Genomic DNA, 20,147 nt, shown 5'->3' with positions numbered 1-20,147 from the left:
TTTCAATAATGGATGGAACATCTAGAAAGAAAATCGATAAGAAAACAGAATGTGAACAACACTATAGACCAAATGGACCTAACAGGCATATACAGAACATTCCACTCAACAGCAGCAGAATACACATTCTTCTCAAGAATGTACAGAATATTATCCACAATAGATCACATTTTAGATCACAAAACATGTCTGAATGAATTTAAGAAAATTGAAATTATAACAAATATCTTTACTGATCACAATGGAATAAAAATAGAAATCAACAGCAGAAGGAAAGCTTGAAAATTCAAAAATGTAGAAATGAAACAATATACTTTTGCATAACAAATAGGACAAAGAAAAAAATTTAAAAGAAAATTTAAAAATATCTTGAGACAAACAAAAACAAAATATGGCATACCATACCAAATCTTATGGGATGTAGCAAAGGCAGTACTAAGAGGAAAGTTTATAGTGTTAAAGTCCTACACTTAAAAAGAAAAAAATCTTAAATAAAAGACCTAACTCTACACCTAAAGAAATTAGAAAAAAAGCAACCATGTGCAAATTTAGCAGAAGGAAGGAAATAATGTAAATTACAGCAGAAATAAATTAAATAGAGAATAGGAAAAAATCATTAAAACTAAGGATTGGTTTTTTGAGAATATCAACAAAATTGACAAACATTTAGCTAGACTAAGAAAAAAGAGAAAAGATTCAAAGAAAACCAGAAAAAAAGAGAAGCCATTACAACTGACAAATACAAAGGATCATAATAGACTACTATTAACAATGATGTACCAACAAATTGGATAACCTAGAAGAAAGGAATAAATTCCTGGAAACATTCAACCTACCAAGACTGAACCATGAAAAAATAGAAAATCTAAACAGACTTATAATTAACAAAGTCATTGAATCAGTAGCCAAAAACCCCCCAAAAAAGAAAATCCCAGGACCACATGATTTCACTGGTGAATTCTACTAAACCTTTAAAGAAGAATTAATGTGAATCTTTCTCAAACACTCATAAAAATTTTTTAAAGTGAGGAACACTTCCAAACTCATTATATGAGGCCAGCATTACCCTGATACAAATGCCAGAGAAAGACACTATGAGAAAACTACAGGTCAATATCCCTAATAAATATACATGTAAATATTCTCAACAATATATGAGCAAGTAGACCATTAAAAGGATCGTAACCATGACTCAAGTGGGAGTTACTCCTGGGATATAAAGATGGTTTATCACATGAAAATCAATCAATGTGATATACCACATTAACAGAGCAAAGAATAAATATCACAAATAATGATCTCAGTAGATGCAGAGAAAGCATTTGACAAAATTCAACACCCTTTCATTAAAAATCAATACACAAGGAAGAGAAGGAAATTATGTCAACATAATAAAAGCCATATATGAAAAGTCCACAGCTAACATTATACTCGATGGTGAGAAACTAAAACTCTTCCTGTAACATCAAGAAGAAGAAAAGGATGCCTACTCTTGCCACTCCATTTAACATAGTAATGAAAGTCCTAGCCAGAACAATTTAGTAAGAAAAATAAATGGCATTCAAATCTCAAAGAAAGAAGTAAAATTATTGTAGTTTGTGGATGACATGATCTTATATAGAGAAAACTGTAAAAGCTCCACCAATAAACTATTAGAACTAATAAATAAATTTAGTGACACTGCAGAATAAAAAGTAACATACAAACATCAGGTGTGTTTTTATACACTAATAAATCATCTGAAAAGGAAATTAATAAAATAATCCAATTAAGAATGGCATCATTAAAGAATAAGCTTAAGCATAAGCTTAACCAAGGAAATAAAAAACACACTGAAAACTACAAAACATTGTTGAAAGGAATTAAAGAAGAAAGAAAGAAATAGAAAGACATTCTATGTTAATGGATTGGAAGATTTAATATTGTTACAATGTCTCTACTACTCAAAGTGATCTACAGACCTGATGCAATCTCTATCAAAATCCCAATGGCACTTTTCACTAAAATTAGAAAAAAATTATCCTAAAATTCAGATGGAACCACAAAGGACCCTGCATAGCCAAAACTATCTTAAGAAAAAAAGAACAAAGCTTGAGGTCTCACATTTCCTGATTTCAAAATATATTACAAAGCTACAATGGCAAAAAAAAAAAAGAACACAGTATAATACTGACATAAATACAGATACATTAGTCAATGGAATAGAATAGAGAGCAAAGAAATCCATGCATTTATGGTAAGTTGATTTTTAACAAAGGAGCAGAGAAGACACAATGAGGAACAAATAGTCTCTCCAACAGATGGTGTTGGGAAAACTGGATATACACATTAAAAAGAAGAAAATTGGACCATTATCTTACACAAAAATCAACTCAAAATGGGGTAAAGATTTATCCACAAGATCTGAAACCACAACACTACTAGAAGGAAAGCATTGGGGAAATGCTTCATTACTTTAGTGAGAATTTCTTGGATATGACACCAAAAAACAGGCAGCAAATGCAAAAATAAATGAGTGGAACCACATCAATCTAAAAAGCTTCTGCACAGCCAAGGAAACAATCAACAGAGTGACAAGGTAACCTATGAAATGAAAGAAAATATTTGTAAGTCATATATTTCATAAGAGGTTAATATCCAAAATATATCTAAACAATAGATTAAAACACCTTATTTTAAAATGGTCAGAAGTTTAGAATAGACTTTTCTCCAGAAAATACATAAAAATGGTCAACAAGTATATGAAAAGATTCTCATATCTTTTCATGATCATTAATCATCAGAGAAATGCCAATCAAAACTACAATGAAATATTATCTCACATCTGCTAAAATAGCCATTATGTTTTAAAAAAAAAAGAAATTAAGTTTTAGCAAGGACATGGAAAAATTAGAACCCTTGTGACTGTTGGTGGAAATGTAAAATTGTGTAGCCGCTATGAAGATGGGTATGAAGGTTACTCAAAATATTAAAAATAGAATTGCCATATGATCCAGCAATCCTACGTCTGTGTATTTATGCAAATAATTGAAATCAGGATCTCAAAGAGATATTAGCACTCCCTTGATCATTGAAGTATTCTACACAGTGTGAGATGGGGTCCAATTTCATCCATTTGCTTGTGGATATCCAGTTTTCTCAACACCGTTGATTAAAGAGAGCATCTTCCCCATTGTGTGTTTTTGGCATTTTTGTCAGAGATCAATTGATCATAAATCCATGGATTTATTTCTGGGCTCTCTATTCTCTTCTGCTTTACCATTGGTCTATATGTTTATTTGTATGCTGATCTCATGCTCTTTTGATTACGATATCTTTGCAGTATATTTGGTATCAGGTGATCCCTTCAGCTTTCTTCTTTTTCCTCAAGATTACTTTGGCTATGTGGTTCCATACAAATTTTAGGATTATTTCTTCTATTTCTGTGGAAACAAATGCCATTGAAATTTTTATAGGGATTGCACTGATTCTTTAGATCCTCTTGGGTAATAGGGATATGTTAACAACATTAATTATTCCAATTCATAAACATGAGATATCTTTCCATGTGTTTATGACTTCCTCAATTTATTTCATCAATGATTCATAGTTTTCAATGTACAGATCTCTTACCTCCTTGGTTAAATTTATTCCTAAGTAATTTTTATTCTATTATAAATGCAATTGGTTGCTTGATTTCTTTTTCAGATAGCCATCATTAGTTTATAGAAACACAGCTGATTTTTACATGTTGATTTTGTATCTTGTAATTTCACTCAATTTATTCATTAGTTCCAACAGGGTTTTTGATGTGTCCTCCTTGTACATTTTATATGCAGGTCTACCTGTGACCCATTTTGAGTTCATTTTTTTAAGGTGTAAGATCTGTGTCTAGTTTCATTTATTTGCTTATGGATGTGCTGTTGTTCAAGCACCATTTGTTGAAAAGACTTTCTCTGTTGTAGTGCTTCTGCTTCTTTGTCAAAAATCAGTGGGCTATATTTATGTGGGTATATTTCTTGGCTGTCTATTCTGTTCCATTAACCTATTTGTCTGTTCTTTTGCTAATACCATACTGTCTTGATCACTACTTTTATAAGTAAGCTTTGTAGTAAGACTTGAAGTCAAGCAGTGTCAGTCCTCCAAGTTTGTTCTTCTCCTTCAGTAAGTGCTGACTATTCTGGCTTTTTTGCCATCCACATAAATTTTAGAATCAGTTTGTCAATAAACATAAAACAATTTGTTGGGATTTTTACTAGATTGCATTGAATCTATAGAACACTGGGAAGAAATGACATCTTGAAAATATTGAGTCTACCTGTCCATCAATATGGAATATCTCTCCATTTATTTAGGTTTTTCTTTGATCTCTTTCATCAGAGTTTTGTAGTTTTCCTATAGATTTTGTACATATGTTGGTAAATCTGGGGGATCCCAGTGTAAATTGTATGGTGTTTTTAAATTTCAAATTCCACTTGCCATTGTTGGTATATGGAAAAGTGACTGACTTTTGTGTACTAACCTAACATCCTGCAACCCAGCTATAATTGCTTATTAGTTCTAGGAGGTTTTTTTTTTAATTATTTCAGATTTTCTATACAGGTGATGTCATCTGTATAGAAATAAAGATAGCTTTATTTACTCCTTCCAAATCTATATGCCTTTCTATTTTCTTATCTTGTTGCATTAGCTAGGACTTCCAGCAGGCCCTCAAATATTTTGTTGTAATGTTGATGAGAAAAGAAGTCAATTCCTAGCCAGGGTCACTGTTGTGTGTGGAGTGTGCATTCTTCCCATGTCTGTATAGGTTTTCTCTGGGTACTCTAGCTTCCTCCTACATTCCAAAGATGTGCACATTAGGTGAACTGGCAATGACCACATTGTCTCAATCTGAGTGAGGGTGGTGGTGCGTGTGAGTGTGCCCTGCGATGAAATGACATCCTGTCCAGGGTTGGTTCCTGCCTTGTGTTTTGAGCTGCTGGAACAAGCTCCAACCACGTGCAACCCCAAATTGGAATAAAGCAGATTGGAAATGAACAATGAATGAATGAATATAAATTATCATAAAATAACAATTCATAAAATATAGGACAATTATATAAATGCACAACAAGGAACAATGAAGTACAAATTTGCTCATCAAACCTACCATATTTGTTATTGTTTGTTTTTGAACTGAATGATGGTAGGAGGGGTTCCTTACAATTTTTACCTTGCAAACATCCTGGATTTAACCCACTACTATGACTGTTGTCACTCACTGATTCATCAAAAATTGGATAAATACTTTTCTTACTGGTTTTAACAATAGAATAAAAATTACGTAGAAACAAATTTAACCAAGGAGGTAAGAGATCTGTACATTGAAAACTATGAATCCTTGATTAAATAAATTGAGGAAAACATAAACACATGGAAAGATATCTCATGTTTATGAATTGCAATAATTAATATTGTTAACATATCCCTACTACCCAAAAGGATCTAAAGATTCAATGCAATCCCTATAAAAATTTCAATGGCATTTTTAATTAATCATTCTAAAATGCATATATAGCTCTTATTTATTTTAATCTTCAATATTAGAAATGTTTAGGGTTTCATTTAGAAGTTTGGTGATGTTTTTGTGACCAGGAATATACCTTAGGAACTTAACTCTTGTTTATGTCAATTAGCCTATGAGAAAATTGATTTCATTACACGTTGTTTTGTGTAAAGTCACAGTTTCTAAGAAACTATCAACTGTTAAGTGAGGACTTACTATACAATGTGAATATGCTGAACAAAAGGATGATAGGCATCCCAATGGGACAGAGGAAGGTGGCATGAGATTTCATCACACTACTCAGAATGGTGCACAACTTAAAGCTTATGAACTATTCATTTCTGGAATTTTCCATTTAATAATTTCAGACTGTAGTTGACTGCAAGTAACTAAAACCAAACAAAGAAAAACCATGGATAAGGGAGGACTACCCAAAATGACTTAAAAACATGAAGACAGGATAATAAGACAGAGAAATCTAACAAATCTAATCTATCTTAATTTTCATCATTTCTTTTCTTCTACTTACTTTAATTTGATCTTCTTCCTCCAGTTTCCTAAGGTAGAAGCTTAGGTGATTGGTTTTAGATTTTTCTTCTTTTCAAACACATGCATTCAATACTACAAATTTCCCTCTATGCACTGCTTTTACTTCATCCCACAAATTTTGATAAGTTCTGTTTTCATTTTAAGTTACTTTTAAATTTCTCTTGAGATTTCTTCCTTGACCCACATGTTATTTAGAAGTGTTTTTTCATCTCCAAGTATTTTGGAGTTTTTCATTTATCTTTCTATTATGGATTTCTTGTTTAATTCCATTGTGGTTTAAGAGCAGGCATTGTATGATTCATATTCTTGTAAATTTGCTGTGGTGTGTTTTATGGCCCAGAATGCAGTCTATCTTGATGAATGTTTTGTGTTAGCTTGAAAAGGATGGATATTCTGCTGTTGTTGGATGAAACAGTCTGTAGGTATCTATTATATTCAATTGTCTGATGGTGTTGTTGCGTTCTACTTCGTCCTTACCAATTTTGCGCCTGCTGGATCTGTCCATTGCTGACAGAGGGGTGTTGAAGCCTCCAAATATAATAGTGAATTCATCTATTTCTCCCTGCAGTCCTACCCATTTTTGCCTATGTATTTTGATGCTCTGTTGTTAGGTGCATACACATTATTTTTATGTCTTCTTGAAGAAGTAATCCCTTTATCATTATGTAATGGTCCTCTTCACCCCTGATAATTTTTTCTGGTCTGAAGTCTTCTCTGGTTGCAATTAATATAGCTACTTTTGCTTTCTTTTGATTAGTTTTAGCACAGCTCTCACCAGTTGTTTACTGTTAATCTATATGTGCCTTTATATTTACACAGACTTTTTGTGAACAACACATGGTTGAAACTTGTTTCTTGTTCCACTCTGACAATATGTTTTAATTAGTGTATTTAGATCATTGAAATCTAAACTAGTTATTGATACAATTGGATTCCTATCTACCATATGTGTTATCATTTTCTATTTGTTGCCTTTGTTATTTTTGTCTTCTACTCTTTTTCTGACTTTTGTGGTTTTGAGTATTTTATATTATTCTATTTTCTCTCCCTTAGTAGTATATCAGTTATCCTTTTTTTAAACTTTTTAAAGTGTTTACCCTAGATTTTATGATATACATTTACAAGGAATCCAAGTCCAATTTCAAGTAACGTTATACCACTTCACAGGTAATGTGAGTACCTTACAATAACAAAATAATTATAATTCCTTCCTCTTGTTTCTTGTACCATTGCTCCCATTTATTTCACTTACATATAAGCATACCTAAACATATATCTGCACATAAGCATACATAATCAAATATACTGTTGCTTTTATTATTTTAAGCAAAGTGTTATCTATTAGATCAATCAAGAATAACAAAATGCAAGTTTTTATTTTACCTTCACTTATTCTTTCTCTGATACGCTTCCATTTTTAATGTAGATCAAAGTTTTTGACCTTTATTATTTTCCTTCTCTCTAAAGAATTTAACATTTCTTGCAAGGCAGGTTTACTGGCAATCAATTTCTCAATTATTTGTCTAAGAAATTATTTCTCTTTCACTTTTGACGGACAATGTCACAAAATAAAGAATTCTAGCTTGATGGGTTTTTTTTTCACTTAATACTTTCAATATTTTACTCCTGTCTCTTCTTGCTTAATTTCTGAGAAATCAGATGTAGTTATTATCTTTTTTTTTTTTTTTTTTTTTTTTTTTTTTTTGGGGTTTTTTTTTTTTTTTTTTTTTTTGGCTTTGTTTGTGTGGATGATCTCAGCTCATGGCAACCTCCGCCTGCCAGGTTGAAGCGATTCTCCTGCCTCAGCCTCCCGAGTAGCTGGGACTACAGGCGCCCGCCACCACGCTCGGCTAATTTTTTGTATTTTTTAAGTAGAGACGAGGTTTCACTGTGTTAGCCAGATGGTCTTGATCTCCTGACCTCGTGATCCGCCCGCCTCTGCCTCCCAAAGTGCTGGGATTACAGGCGTGAGCCACCGCGCCCGGCCGTAGTTCTTATCTTTACTCCACTACGGGTAAGGTGTTCTTCCCCTCTCTGACTTCCTCCAGGATGTTTTTCTTATGTTTTATTTTCTGTAGTTTGAAAATGGTATGCACAGGTACAGGATTTTTGGCATTTATCCTGCTGTGTTGTCTAGGCTTCCTGACAACATATCCTGATAGACAGGAGTTAGCGTCTGACAAAATTTGGGGGATTTCTCAGTTACTATTGTTTCAAACATTTCTTCTGTTTCTCTCTTCTCCTTTTGGAATTCTCATTACATATGTGTTACTGCTTTTATAATTGTCCTGCAGTTCTTGGATATTCTGGTTTTTGTTTTTTTTCAGTCTTTTTTATCTTTGCTTTTCAGTTTTGGCAGTTTCTACTGACATAGCCCCAAGCCCAGAGATTCTTTCCTCAGCCATGTCCAGTCTAACAATAAACCCATCAGAGGCATTTCTCATTTCTGTGACAGTGTTTTTGATCTCTAGCATTTCTTCCAGGATCTTTCTTAGAATTTCTGTTTCTTTGCTTACATTGCCCATCTGTTCTTGCATGCTGTCTACCTCATCCTTTAGTGTTTTAATCACAGTTGTTTTAAATTCCCCATCTGGTAATTCTAACATCTCTGACATATCTGAGCCTGGTTCTGATGCTTGCTCTGTCTTTTCAAACTGTGGGGATTGATTGATTGATTGATTGATTGATTGGTTGATTTTTCTTTATTTATTTTTTTGCTTTTTAGTATGTCTTGTAATTTCTTCTTGACAGCCAGACTTGATGTACTGGGTAAACGGAAATGTTATAAATATGCCTTTAGTAATGTGTTGATAAGGCAGGAAGGGAATGTTCTGCAGTCCTATGAGTAGGTCTCAGTCTTTAGTGAGCCTGTACCTCCGTGAACTTTACATATGTTCTTAGTCCCCAGCCTCCCCTTCAGTGGAACACAATGGCTGGAGGGGGCTGGAGTTGGGTATTTCCAGTCCCTCAGGTCAGCTATTTTCTGATGAAACTTGAGCAGATTAGACTCTGGTTAACTAGGTTCTTCTGTGGACAAACCTTGTTAAGAACACACTGTTCCGGTGTATTTCAAAATGGCTCTTTTTTCCCTCTCACTGCTGGAAGCACAAGGGAAATTTTTTCCATTATTCATTGTGAGAACCTTGTTGAACACCTGTAGGTAAAACTCATGAAAGTGTGGAGGCCTCCATGGACTGTGTTCCCCTGGAATTTTTATCTCAGATTTGTTCACACAGTCTCCTGGAATTTGTCAGCTATAGTTCAGGTTCTGGGAGGTTTCTGCGCCAGCAAGCCAGGACCCTCTGCATTTGCCTGTTGGTCTCTCCAATTTGAGGGGACAGTGGTTTTCTCTGTGACCCAGTCTGTATGACAAATCTAAGAAGAGTCGTTGGTTTTTCAGTTTGTTCAGTTTTTATTTGATAACTTGGAAAGATTTGAGCACTTTCCCTATATAATTTTATTAAAACATTTTGACCTCTTGGGTCTATCCCACCATTCATCGTCACTTGGGAGCTATGGAAGATGTAACTATAAGCAGAAACACATGTTTTAAAAGCAACTTCACTGAGTCTCTACTATGTGCAAACATCTGCGCTGTGGATCATATGCAAGAAAAATTCCCTGAAGAACTTGGTAAACTGCAACCATTGCATTCATTCCAATAACTTACTATTGATCAAAATCTATTTCGAATTTCTCTTCTAGCATTCCTTCAACTGTGGAAATTGTCTCTGGTGGACGAATATTTTTGAACGCCTTCTATACAGGTCCCATAAGTGGGATCTGACACTTGATTTCAGAAACAACCAAAACCAAATCAAAGTCAAGTTGTTGAAGAAGGTTTGGATCCAATGAGGCAACACTTTTTTTTTTTTTTTTTTTGAGACGGAGTCTCGCTCTGCCGCCCAGGCTGGAGTGCAGTGGCGTGAATTCGGCTCACTGCAAGCTCCACCTCCCAGGTTCCAGCCATTCTCCTACCTCAGCCTCCCGAGTAGCTGGGATTACAGGTGGCTGCCACCAGCCCAGCTAATTTTTTTTTTTTTGTATTTTTAGTAGAGACAGGGTTTCACCAAGGCAACACAATTTTTTAACACTGACTGGTTCTCTGGTGTGGCTATTAAATTTCTCAAGGCAATTTCAAAAGTCATTATTAAAAGTCAAGCTGCTCAAGACACACTATTGGTTGGACTCACAGCTATATGTTATTTTAATCTAAAAAGTCATAATAGGACTTGCTTTATTCATTGTCTAATTACCTATACTTAATAGTAAGATTGATCTTTTCCCTGTTGGAGAGCAAAAGGCCAAAGTTAGGAAGTGTGTTTCAATCCTCCCTAAGTTTACAGTACATAAAATACAGTTTGATATCCTTGGTTTAATTTACCTTCCCTTTCTACCCAGTTCCTCTGACACACTGACATGTTTTCTATTATTTAAACTCATTCTATTATTTAATTTATATTATTTAAACTCTATTATTTAATCTGGCAACTTCATACCAGATTACCTTTTCTTCCTAGAGTTTTATTCTGTTTCCTGGATTTTGGGAAATGAGAACGTACCAACACTGACTTTCCTTAAAATGGGGTTTGTGACACCATAAAACATCTCATTCAAGCCAACTCCACTTCCAGCTGCTCTGTTATGGTGTTCTGAGCCAGTCTGAAAAAGAATCCTTAACAGTGCTACTTCACAGTAATATGCCCAGATCACAGAATCACATTTTGCAAAGCGTGCACTTTAGATTGTAACTGAAAACGGGGATGTCTCCCGTGACTCTGGCATGATTCCAAACATCTGAAATGTTAGAACATGTTGCTTTTATGCTGAAGCATCACACAATTGCCAGAGTGCAGAAGGGCCTTGTCTCCACTACTGCTACTTTAGAGAGAGGGGGGCAGACAAAAATGGCTTTCTGTAATCAAATATGTCTGCTTAGGTGACTGGAAGGGTAGGGGAGCAGAGGAGTGAGTGCCAGAAAGACATCATTCAATTTAGGCATCTTCCATCTGAAAATAATGGAAGAGGACACTAAAAGAACATTGTAAAATCCCACCTTTTTAGGCTCTGAGGACACCTAAGAACTGAGCAAAATGCCATTTATCATCAGGGTTAAAAAGTCACATTTCTTGGTCTCTAGGATGAATCCCTTTGGGCTAATGCTTGGGACCCTAGGATCAGAAGAAGAGTTCTTGATCCTAAAATTAAAAAATCTCTGGATTGGATGCTTTTTTAATCTGATTTCTTCCTTCCCTTTTTTAGTCTGATTTCTAGAGCAGCTTTCTCCCAGATCATAACTGCAAAAAGTTTGTTCGTTCTTGATAAATATTTAAAAGATCATGAAAAAATGAATTTCTTACAACTCATTGCCACCAGAATGACTTTTAGTATCTCAGGTCAATGGGGGAGGATGATGGGAAGAGAGGTCACTGATTTGGGGTAGGCAAACAAGGTCGACCTCCTATCACTTCATTCATTCATTCAGTCAGCCAGCCGGTCGACACACATTTACCAAACCACCACTGTGCCCAAAGCATCTAGGAAGGTCTCCTGGGGGACTACACACTCTTGCACTGCTCCTAGGAGGCGCCCTCTCTTTCTCTTTCTGTTTCTCTCTCCCCTGACATTTCAGGAATCCCAGGGGAAAATGCAAACGCGCCAAGAGAGCCTAACTCAGAGAAAACATGACTAGTTCCAACAGAAACAAACTAGGCCTAAGGTAGGTTTCAGGGAAGGAACTCAGAGGCTGGAAAACCTGGTCTGCCACTGCCCGGGAGGGTCACTTGGACGTTCTGAGCCTTGGTTTTTACCATCTGTAGAATGGGTGGTGTAATAAATTATCCCTAAAGCCCCTTCCAAACTTGAGCTTCTAATTTTCCAAGATCCTAACGAGCCTTTGTGCCGCCAGAGTGCAGAAAAACACTGTTCCCACTACTGCGCGCTGTGCACCCTTAAAAAGCATCGCGTGGTGTGGTCATTCCAAACACAAACATACACACACACACACACACACACACTCCCCTCAGCCTCCTGCTCCTGATTATGTGTTTAAAGTTCTTAGGGGATCCCAGGTTCGCAGTATAGCTCGCAAGCTATACTGGATCCCAGTATAGCAAGTTTTCTTTAATTTTAGGTAGAATTTGTTCATGCACTACTTTCGCACTGAGTACTGCAGTGGAGTCAGCTTCCTTTCCAAATCCCAGGCAACAAGGAAAATCAAGTAAAGACAGAAGCTCTCCGTTGCCTTGGAGAGAGGGTAAGGAGCTAGTAAGGGGCCCCATGATGAAAAGAACCTAAAGCGGGAAACGTTGTGTTTTCCTGCTCAGTCAGAGGGTAATGCTGGCTCCCTAGGGCTATGTCCGGGGTTCTCCAGTCCCACGCCAGGGCTCTGCTTTCCCGACCTTGCTACTGTGATGCCCCGGCCGGGAGGCAGGCGGTGCTCGGGTACAGCTCTGGTGCTAATCCGGGTGCTCCGTGTCAAGCCCGCACAGTGAGGCCTGTGGAGAACTGAGACCCCAGTATCCGCAAGCTCAGCCTACGCAGGATAGCGCTGCCCTCTAGCGACTATAATGGAACATGCAGCGCGGCTGCAGGTCCTAGCGACGGTAGAAATCCGCCCTTTGCAGAGGGCGCAGAGGGCCGGGAAAGCCCTGGGACCTTTTCCCTATGTATGGGACCAGGAACTGTTTATGATTTCCCCCTAGGTCTAGGAGAGATAGATGCATAGGTGGATTGGATACATCCATGGCAGATGTAAGGTAAGCAGACAATGGGCACCGATGGAAAGGTGGACGACGGATAACTGATGGTTAGGAACACGTTTTGAGGGCTTGCTATAGTGCCAGGCACAAGGCTAAGAGATTTTGTCCATTCTTTCATTTGATTCTCTCCAGAACTTTATGAATGGCATATTACCTCTGTTCCTATTTTTCAAATGGGGAAACTGAGGCCTCAGGCAATGTAAGCAGCTTGCCACTTAGCAATCTTTTGCAGAGCCAGGAAGCGGGAAAGCATGTCTTAATGGACAGTCTCAGCCTCCACAGTGTGCCCTCGGCCCCCTCCCGGTGGAGATGTTCCAAGCCCTGGCGTCCCGGGTAGGGGGTCCCTCATCCTTCCCTCCCCACCACACTCCTGGCGCGCTGACATTACACCCGCCCCGGCACCCCCTTCCCACTCATCCAACACCCCAGGAAACCCTGGACAGCGCTCTCAAGGCAGTGGATCTTCGCCTTGGGAGCCCTGGGGAGCTGGATAAACACGGATCCTCTCCCACAGTGGCTGAAAAGCGCGCAGTGCTGGAACCTGAGGGTTTACCGGCTTCTACGCTTGGCCAAGGGTCTCTCTAACTGGAAAGGTGAAAATTCTGTGCCGAGATTTTAAGATTCCCAGAAAGTTTCAATTGTTAAGTTTCTGTAACCATTAACTGAGCGCCTACTGCGCACCTTGAAGCTGTTAGATGCTGCGGCAAGGAACTCGGAGTCAACTGTGGGGGACAAGCGGGTCGATAAATGACGACATTCCGAACCGGACGGCTGTGCTTGGTGCCCACGGGGACCCCGAGGGGGTCCAGGGAGGAGGCGGGAAAGGGGCAGGTTCATCGGCCAGCTGGGTCTCCAGCACATTCCAGAAGTCTAAGCCAGTTCATCTATCCTTCCAAACGCCTCCACCTCGCTTCCCTCCTTGGAGCCCGCACCCCACGGTGCAATTTTAGTGACTTTATGCGGAGAAACTTGATCCTATCTCACTCTCCCCAAACTTCCTAACTGCCTTGGGTTTGTCACCTGGCCGTGTCGGGAGCCACCGAGCGCCCCCCGTGGCCGTCACCCTCGGTGGGGGAAGCGGCGCGCGGGTACTGGGGGACCGACCCCTCCCGCGAAGGCGTCGGCGCGGGGCTGGCGTAGGGCCTGCGTCAGCTGCAGCCCGCCGGCGATTGGGGAGCGCGCGCCTCCTTCGGTTTGGGGCTAATTATAAAGTGGCTCCAGCCGCCGTTAAGCCCCGGGACGGCGAGGCAGGCGCTCAGAGCCCCGCGGCGACGCTGAGGACTGCGACGGTGAGACCCACGTCCGCCAGCGCACCCAGGCCCGCTCCTCCCCGACGCCCGTCCTCCTCACCCTTGCCTTCTTCTCTTCCCTCTAGAGTCGTGTCTGGAACCCGGCTTTTCCAACTGGCCTGCGACATCCGAACAGCGTCAACGTGAGTGAATTTGCCCGAAGCTTGTCTTTGCTGCGCGGGTTTGGGGACGGCTGCCCGCCCTCTTTTCCTTCACATTTCATTGCATGGGTTCCCCAACCGCGTTCCCTGGTTCTTCTTTGTGACCCCAGTCAATGTCCTTCCTCCCCCGGCGCCCGGTCCCTCGCCCCTGGTCTGCGGCGTTCTCTCTGGAATCTTGCCCTGGGCCGTGGACGCCCAGGAAAAGAGCCGGGTGCCCAGGCAGCCTCGCGTTGGGGGCGACCGCGCCATCCCGGAAGCCGCGAGGCAATCTGAGTCGCCTCCAGGTCTACCTGAAAGCTGTCGGCCGGGAGGGCGGGGCCCCAAAAAGGAGCATTCCTGCGGGCTTTTGCTCGACGATCCCTTGCTGAGGCTGTCGCGGCGAGGGTCCTGCAGAGGTACCCGTTCTGCGCCCAGGCAGGCTCGAAGCACGCGTCCCTCTTTCCTCGCAGTCCATGGCGTGGTTCCTGAGACTCTGCCCTTGGCTGCTGTTGCTCGGCCCCGGGCTTCTGGCGACAGTGCGGGCAGAATGCAGCCAGGATTGCGCGACGTGCAGCTACCGCCTGGTGCGCCCCGCCGACATCAACTTCCTGGTGAGTGTTGCGCGCGGCGAGTGTTGCGCACCTTGTGAGACAGAGTCTCCGCAACAGTACGCGGACAATCCCAGGCCCACAGCGGGGCCCGTATGGCTATTCGCACCGGGTCGGAGCCACAGCGGCGCGAGCCCGTGGTGACCTGGGTGTCTCAGCTGTTCCTGGAACGCTGACTGAAGTCCTGCCCTGGCTGTTGGCTTCGGGGATCCGCGACTATTTGGGGACCGGTAAGGGTAGCGGCGTCGCCACACAAACCGAGTTTGTTTTAACCCTGGGAATTAGGGAACCCCGAGAAGTGCTCTGTTCAGCACCTCGGAGAGCACTGGGTTCTCTCCTGAGCTGTCAGAAGGAAGATGCTGTCACCCCAACTCCTAACATATCCCAGTTAAGGGCCCCTCCACACGCAGCCATCTTCCCATCTTTCCCGCAAATATTGTAATTTTTTGTTAGTGACGTTTCGGCGCCTTTCTTTAGATTCATGTATCCCAGCTCTCTTAACCTCAGGTCCCTCTTTCCCTACCCTCACCTGTAAACAGGAGAGAGCAAAGGGATGGAAACGGGATACGGGGAGAGGAAGGCGAAATAACCATAGACAGGAAAGAGTTCATAACTGTCTCACTAGCCAGTGATGCTGGAATTCAACTTCTGTTTCGACTGCCCTTTTGTAACAGTAACTAAAACAACAGTTTAATTTGGCTGTGAGAAAGGAACAAGAGAAGTGTCCAGTGTCCAGTGGGTGACAACAGTCCAAAGATACACTACACTACAGGAGGTTGGGAAAGAAAAAGCTGAGGACAAAATCACTTTTCATTCTGATCTTGGTTCCCCATGGGCTCTCGAATCACCTCTGGTGCTCTACTGAGTCTGAATCTCCAACCGCGAGACTCAGGTAGCTTCACTTTTACCAGCTCCCCTGACAATTCCTTTGCATTGCTTTTGAAATTTGTTGAAATTTTGTGATGACTTTAAAAGCTCATAGAGAGTAATGTATTCATCCAAGCTGCTTTGGGTTCCACGTGGAATTGAGGAAATTTTACCTTATGTAGATGTTTGAAATGGGGAGAAAACCAAGGAACAGGTTCCAATTATCTGTGGTATATATTTCAGGTTAAATGTTTGTTTGTTTGTTTGACCTGTACTAACTTGGCATTAAAGAGAAGACACATAGGAAGGTTGTATATTTAAACTATGAGAAAAGTGTTTCATCTTCAATAGGGGAAACCGTCCCCTTTACCCATCTTTCTTCTTTCTCCTGTAGTCATGAGCTTTTAACCTATGTCTAAAAATTGAGGAAGTGCTACAAATATAAGGATAGATCTTGTGGGTAAAGAATTTTAGGCACAGAAGGAGAAAGAGAAACCCAAAACATGCCATATATAAGACCCCACTTTCTGACCCCATAATTCCCTGTGCCCAGTCACACATATTTTGAGCTTTGCCTGCTCAACATGTGGGGGGCTAAGCCCCCTCCCCTAGCTTTCTCTGCCATCTGAATAAAGGTTATATGGATTCTAGTCTAATTTTTCTAATCACATAGTCTAACCCCCAAATAGTATCAGATTTACTTAAGTTATGTGAGTTAGTGAATTAATATGGCTGACATTTAATAATGCCTATTCAAATGGGTTTTTTTTCATATTTAATCTGCTTGATTCTCCAAGCTCCCCAAATGCTACTAATCTTCCTTTTGCATTGTTCAGGAACTTGAGCAGAGCTCACTGGGTAGCAGCTAGGCCTTCCTTGGGTATCACCTCAAATCTTGACTTCTCTCCTTCTCTCATCTTCCTCTCATCATGTAACAGGATTGTGGGGGAGGAGAAGAGGAAGGCTGCTCTTGCCAGAATTTTCCTCACTGCTTTTTATGCTCTTGTTGTTATCACTTATTACTATTATCATTACTTGAATCCAGGTGATGGAATGGCACATGTAGTATTAGCAACTTGAAAAAAATAGATAATAAGCAGCCATCAATAAAAATAGTCTCATAGAAAGGCATTTTGCATAATAACTGATTTGCATTGGACCCTACATTCAGGGTTGTTATTGTCTCAATGACAAAAGATTTACTTAGTGACTGTCTCACTAGGATTACAGCATTCTGGGACTTTGGCTCAGATGCAAAAGGCATGTGAGAAATGAGGTTGCCTAGCCAAAAATATGTAGTGAAATCAATGTTAACAAATATTTATTGAGCTTCAACCATGTGAAAGACACTTATGATTGGCACCGTGGTGGATGCAGAGATGAGCAGCCATGCTATGGCTGATGTCCAAATAGAATTTCCTATCTAATGTGATTTTGACCATACCACACAAAGTGTGATAAATGCCACAAAACAGGCATACATGGCTATAGGAGCCATCAGTTAACATCGCTGCCTTAGTAGGAGTGCATTATTCTGGTATTTGTTACTATTTGGTTTTGAAGGAATCTCATATCACATACATTTAAAAGTCTTTTAGTATTAGTATGCAAAACATTCAACATTAATTTTTAACAACAAGATCACTTAGATACAATTTTAGAATGGAAATAGTATTGCCCCTTAAACATCTTAAGCTTTTAATGGTGTTTTGATTTCTTCATCATATGTCGGGAATAAAATAAGACATTTTAATTATTAATAGATCATCTTTAGATTCTTATGTAGTTATATATTTAATCTTCTCAGACACAAAGCTTAAATACACATTAAGAACTTGCTAAATATGTGCCCTCAAGATTTTGTTGCACTAATAAAATGCTTTCTTTCACGGTGAAAATAATATATGTGTATTTAACATCACTTAATATACCAGTATATTTTTAAATATCAAGAAAGAGCCTGGCCTTTCTGTCTAAATTAAAGGTCTGTAACCTGGGCTGTCTATAAGTAGATTTCAGAGGGCTATAAAAAACTCCTGAAATGCTAAGAAATATCATGCGTGTTTTGTAAATGTTCACATATTAGTACTCTATCATACCCAAGTGATCTGTTAAATAGAAAAAAAATCTTAACAAGGTCATTCGAATGTATAGACTTACAATGATTTTGAATTTAATATTTGTATAAGAAAAAGGAAAGAATGCATGCTGATGATTCTTATTTTATCAAATACCATGATTTCCATTGGAAAATACTTTTTCTGTACAACAGTGACTAAATGTGAAGGAAATAAACATGAATAATTTGTACACTTGCATTTGTATAATTTTATATCTGACCTCATCATTACAGACATTTTGTTCAAGATAATAAAATCTGTTGTATCCAGCAAGGAAAAAAGGAAAAAACAGAAAGATCTGTACTTTCAACAAATTAGCAAATTAATAAGAATGCAAATAATTCATAAGATTTAAATTGAGTTTTTAGGATGTCTTTCTTTATAAACTTTTTTGAAATTGTTGTTTTTCTTTGAAGATTGAAAGTATTTGCAGGAATATTAGATACCATTTTAGGTAAAATATTAACACAAGAAAGCAATTGACCCTTATGTTATTAATATTGATTTTATCTGTAAGACAAGAAGATAAAAGGAATTTTGAAGAAATATCTCTGATTAGGTAATAAAAATTTCTCCTTTTTGGTTAAAAAAATCTCAAACAAAATTATATCGGAAGTGGAAAATTATCCAGTGAAATTAAATTGTGAAAGCAGTCAATCTAAGTTAAAACTAGGTGAAAAAAATTTTTTTTTAAATTCTTTAAAATTTCTATGGCTTTAAAATCCAAAGGCAGATTCCTAACTGGATTCAGTTAACCACCCCCCGCACTTTCCCCTTTCCAAATTTTGTTTCATTTGCATGCTCAGCCTTATGAAAAGTTGTGATAAGAAATTGGAGATGACCTTATTGTAATAAGGGAGTTATTATGTCAAAGCAAGCATATTTTGGTCCACAAAAGTTCATTTACTTAGTGAAATCAGAGAAGCTTCTTTTTATCATTACATCAAATTGTTTTCCCAGGCTTGCGTAATGGAATGTGAAGGAAAACTGCCTTCTCTGAAAATTTGGGAAACCTGCAAGGAGCTCCTGCAGCTGTCCAAACCAGAGCTTCCTCAAGATGGCACCGGCACCCTCAGAGAAAACAGCAAACCAGAAGAGAGCCATTTGCTAGCCAAAAGGTATGGGGGCTTCATGAAAAGGTATGGAGGCTTCATGAAGAAAATGGATGAGCTTTATCCCATGGAGCCAGAAGAAGAGGCCAATGGAAGTGAGATCCTCGCCAAGCGGTATGGGGGCTTCATGAAGAAGGATGCAGAGGAGGACGACTCGCTGGCCAATTCCTCAGACCTGCTGAAAGAGCTTCTGGAAACAGGGGACAACCGAGAGCATAGCCACCACCAGGATGGCAGTGATAATGAGGAAGAAGTGAGCAAGAGATATGGGGGCTTCATGAGAGGCTTGAAGAGAAGCCCCCAACTGGAAGATGAAGCCAAAGAGCTGCAGAAGCGATATGGGGGCTTCATGAGAAGAGTGGGCCGCCCAGAGTGGTGGATGGACTACCAGAAACGGTATGGAGGCTTCCTGAAGCGCTTTGCCGAGGCTCTGCCCTCCAACGAAGAAGGGGAAAGTTACTCCAAAGAAGTTCCCGAAATGGAAAAAAGATATGGAGGATTTATGAGATTTTAATACCCTTTCCCACCAGTGGCCCCAGGCCCCAGCAAGCCTCCCTCCATCCTCCAGTGAGAAACTGTTGATGGTGTTTTATTGTCATGTGTTTGTTGCTTGCCTTGTATAGTTGACTTCATTGTCTGGATAACTATACAACCTGAAAACTGTCATTTCAGGTTCTGTGCCCTTTTTGGAGTCTTTAAGCTCAGTATTGGTCTGTTGCAGCTATCTCTTTTTCATGCTAAAATAGTTTTTGTTATCTGGTCTCTTATTTTTGACAAACATCAATAAATGCTTACTTGTATATAGAGATAATAAACCTATTACCCCAAGTGCATAATATCCTTGTAAGTCCCTTTTTCTCCAAGGCTCTCATTTACCTTTGGTTTTCCACATCAATCCTAGACTCAGGAACAGTAGAACCATCTGCTTTTGACGTAATAATCATTGTCCTCCTCTTTCAGCCAAGGCCGCAAAAACATTTTTTATTTAATTCCTCATATATGAAATCTTAGATGAGTAAACACACGGGAGCAAAATAAAATGTATTTTCACTCTCATTTCTGGAAATCAGATACATGAAGAAAACCCAAAGCCTAATAAAGGAGCCAGCTATGCCCTCATTACACACACACACACACACTTGCATTTACATCAGATGTGTATGTCTTCTTCAGTAAA

At 39.4% G+C, this 20,147-nt stretch overlaps 1 protein-coding gene across 2 annotated transcripts; it reads left to right on the top strand.

Moving 5' to 3' along the window:
* Positions 1-13,986: 13,986 nt before the first annotated feature.
* On the top strand, positions 13,987-19,808 carry PENK (proenkephalin). Of its 2 annotated transcripts, XM_003902776.5 has the most exons (4): positions 13,987-14,123; positions 14,210-14,266; positions 14,734-14,874; positions 18,819-19,808. In XM_003902776.5, the coding sequence occupies exons 3-4, from the start codon at positions 14,737-14,739 to the stop codon at positions 19,482-19,484; spliced, it is 804 nt and encodes a 267-aa protein (XP_003902825.1). In that variant the 5' UTR covers positions 13,987-14,123; positions 14,210-14,266; positions 14,734-14,736; the 3' UTR covers positions 19,485-19,808. The 2 variants fall into 2 exon arrangements, with proteins under 2 accessions (XP_003902825.1, XP_009211332.1); XM_009213068.4 differs by lacking the exons at positions 13,987-14,123; positions 14,210-14,266; positions 14,734-14,874 and adding an exon at positions 14,924-15,101.
* Positions 19,809-20,147: the final 339 nt, after the last annotated feature.

This window comes from Papio anubis, chromosome 8 (genome assembly GCF_008728515.1).
Source record: "Papio anubis isolate 15944 chromosome 8, Panubis1.0, whole genome shotgun sequence".
In the NCBI taxonomy this organism is placed as follows: domain Eukaryota; kingdom Metazoa; phylum Chordata; class Mammalia; order Primates; family Cercopithecidae; genus Papio; species Papio anubis.
Note: the sequence above shows the minus strand (reverse complement) of the source record. Positions and strands in the feature narration are given on the sequence as shown.

Bases quoted from the DNA above. Each gene is read 5' to 3' on its own strand.
- PENK (XM_003902776.5), top strand. From the start codon at position 14,737: ATGGCGTGGTTCCTGAGACTCTGCCCTTGGCTGCTGTTGCTCGGCCCC. The intron at 14,875-18,818 runs GTGAGTGTTGCG...TTGTTTTCCCAG, and splicing joins CCGCCGACATCAACTTCCTG to GCTTGCGTAATGGAATGTGA.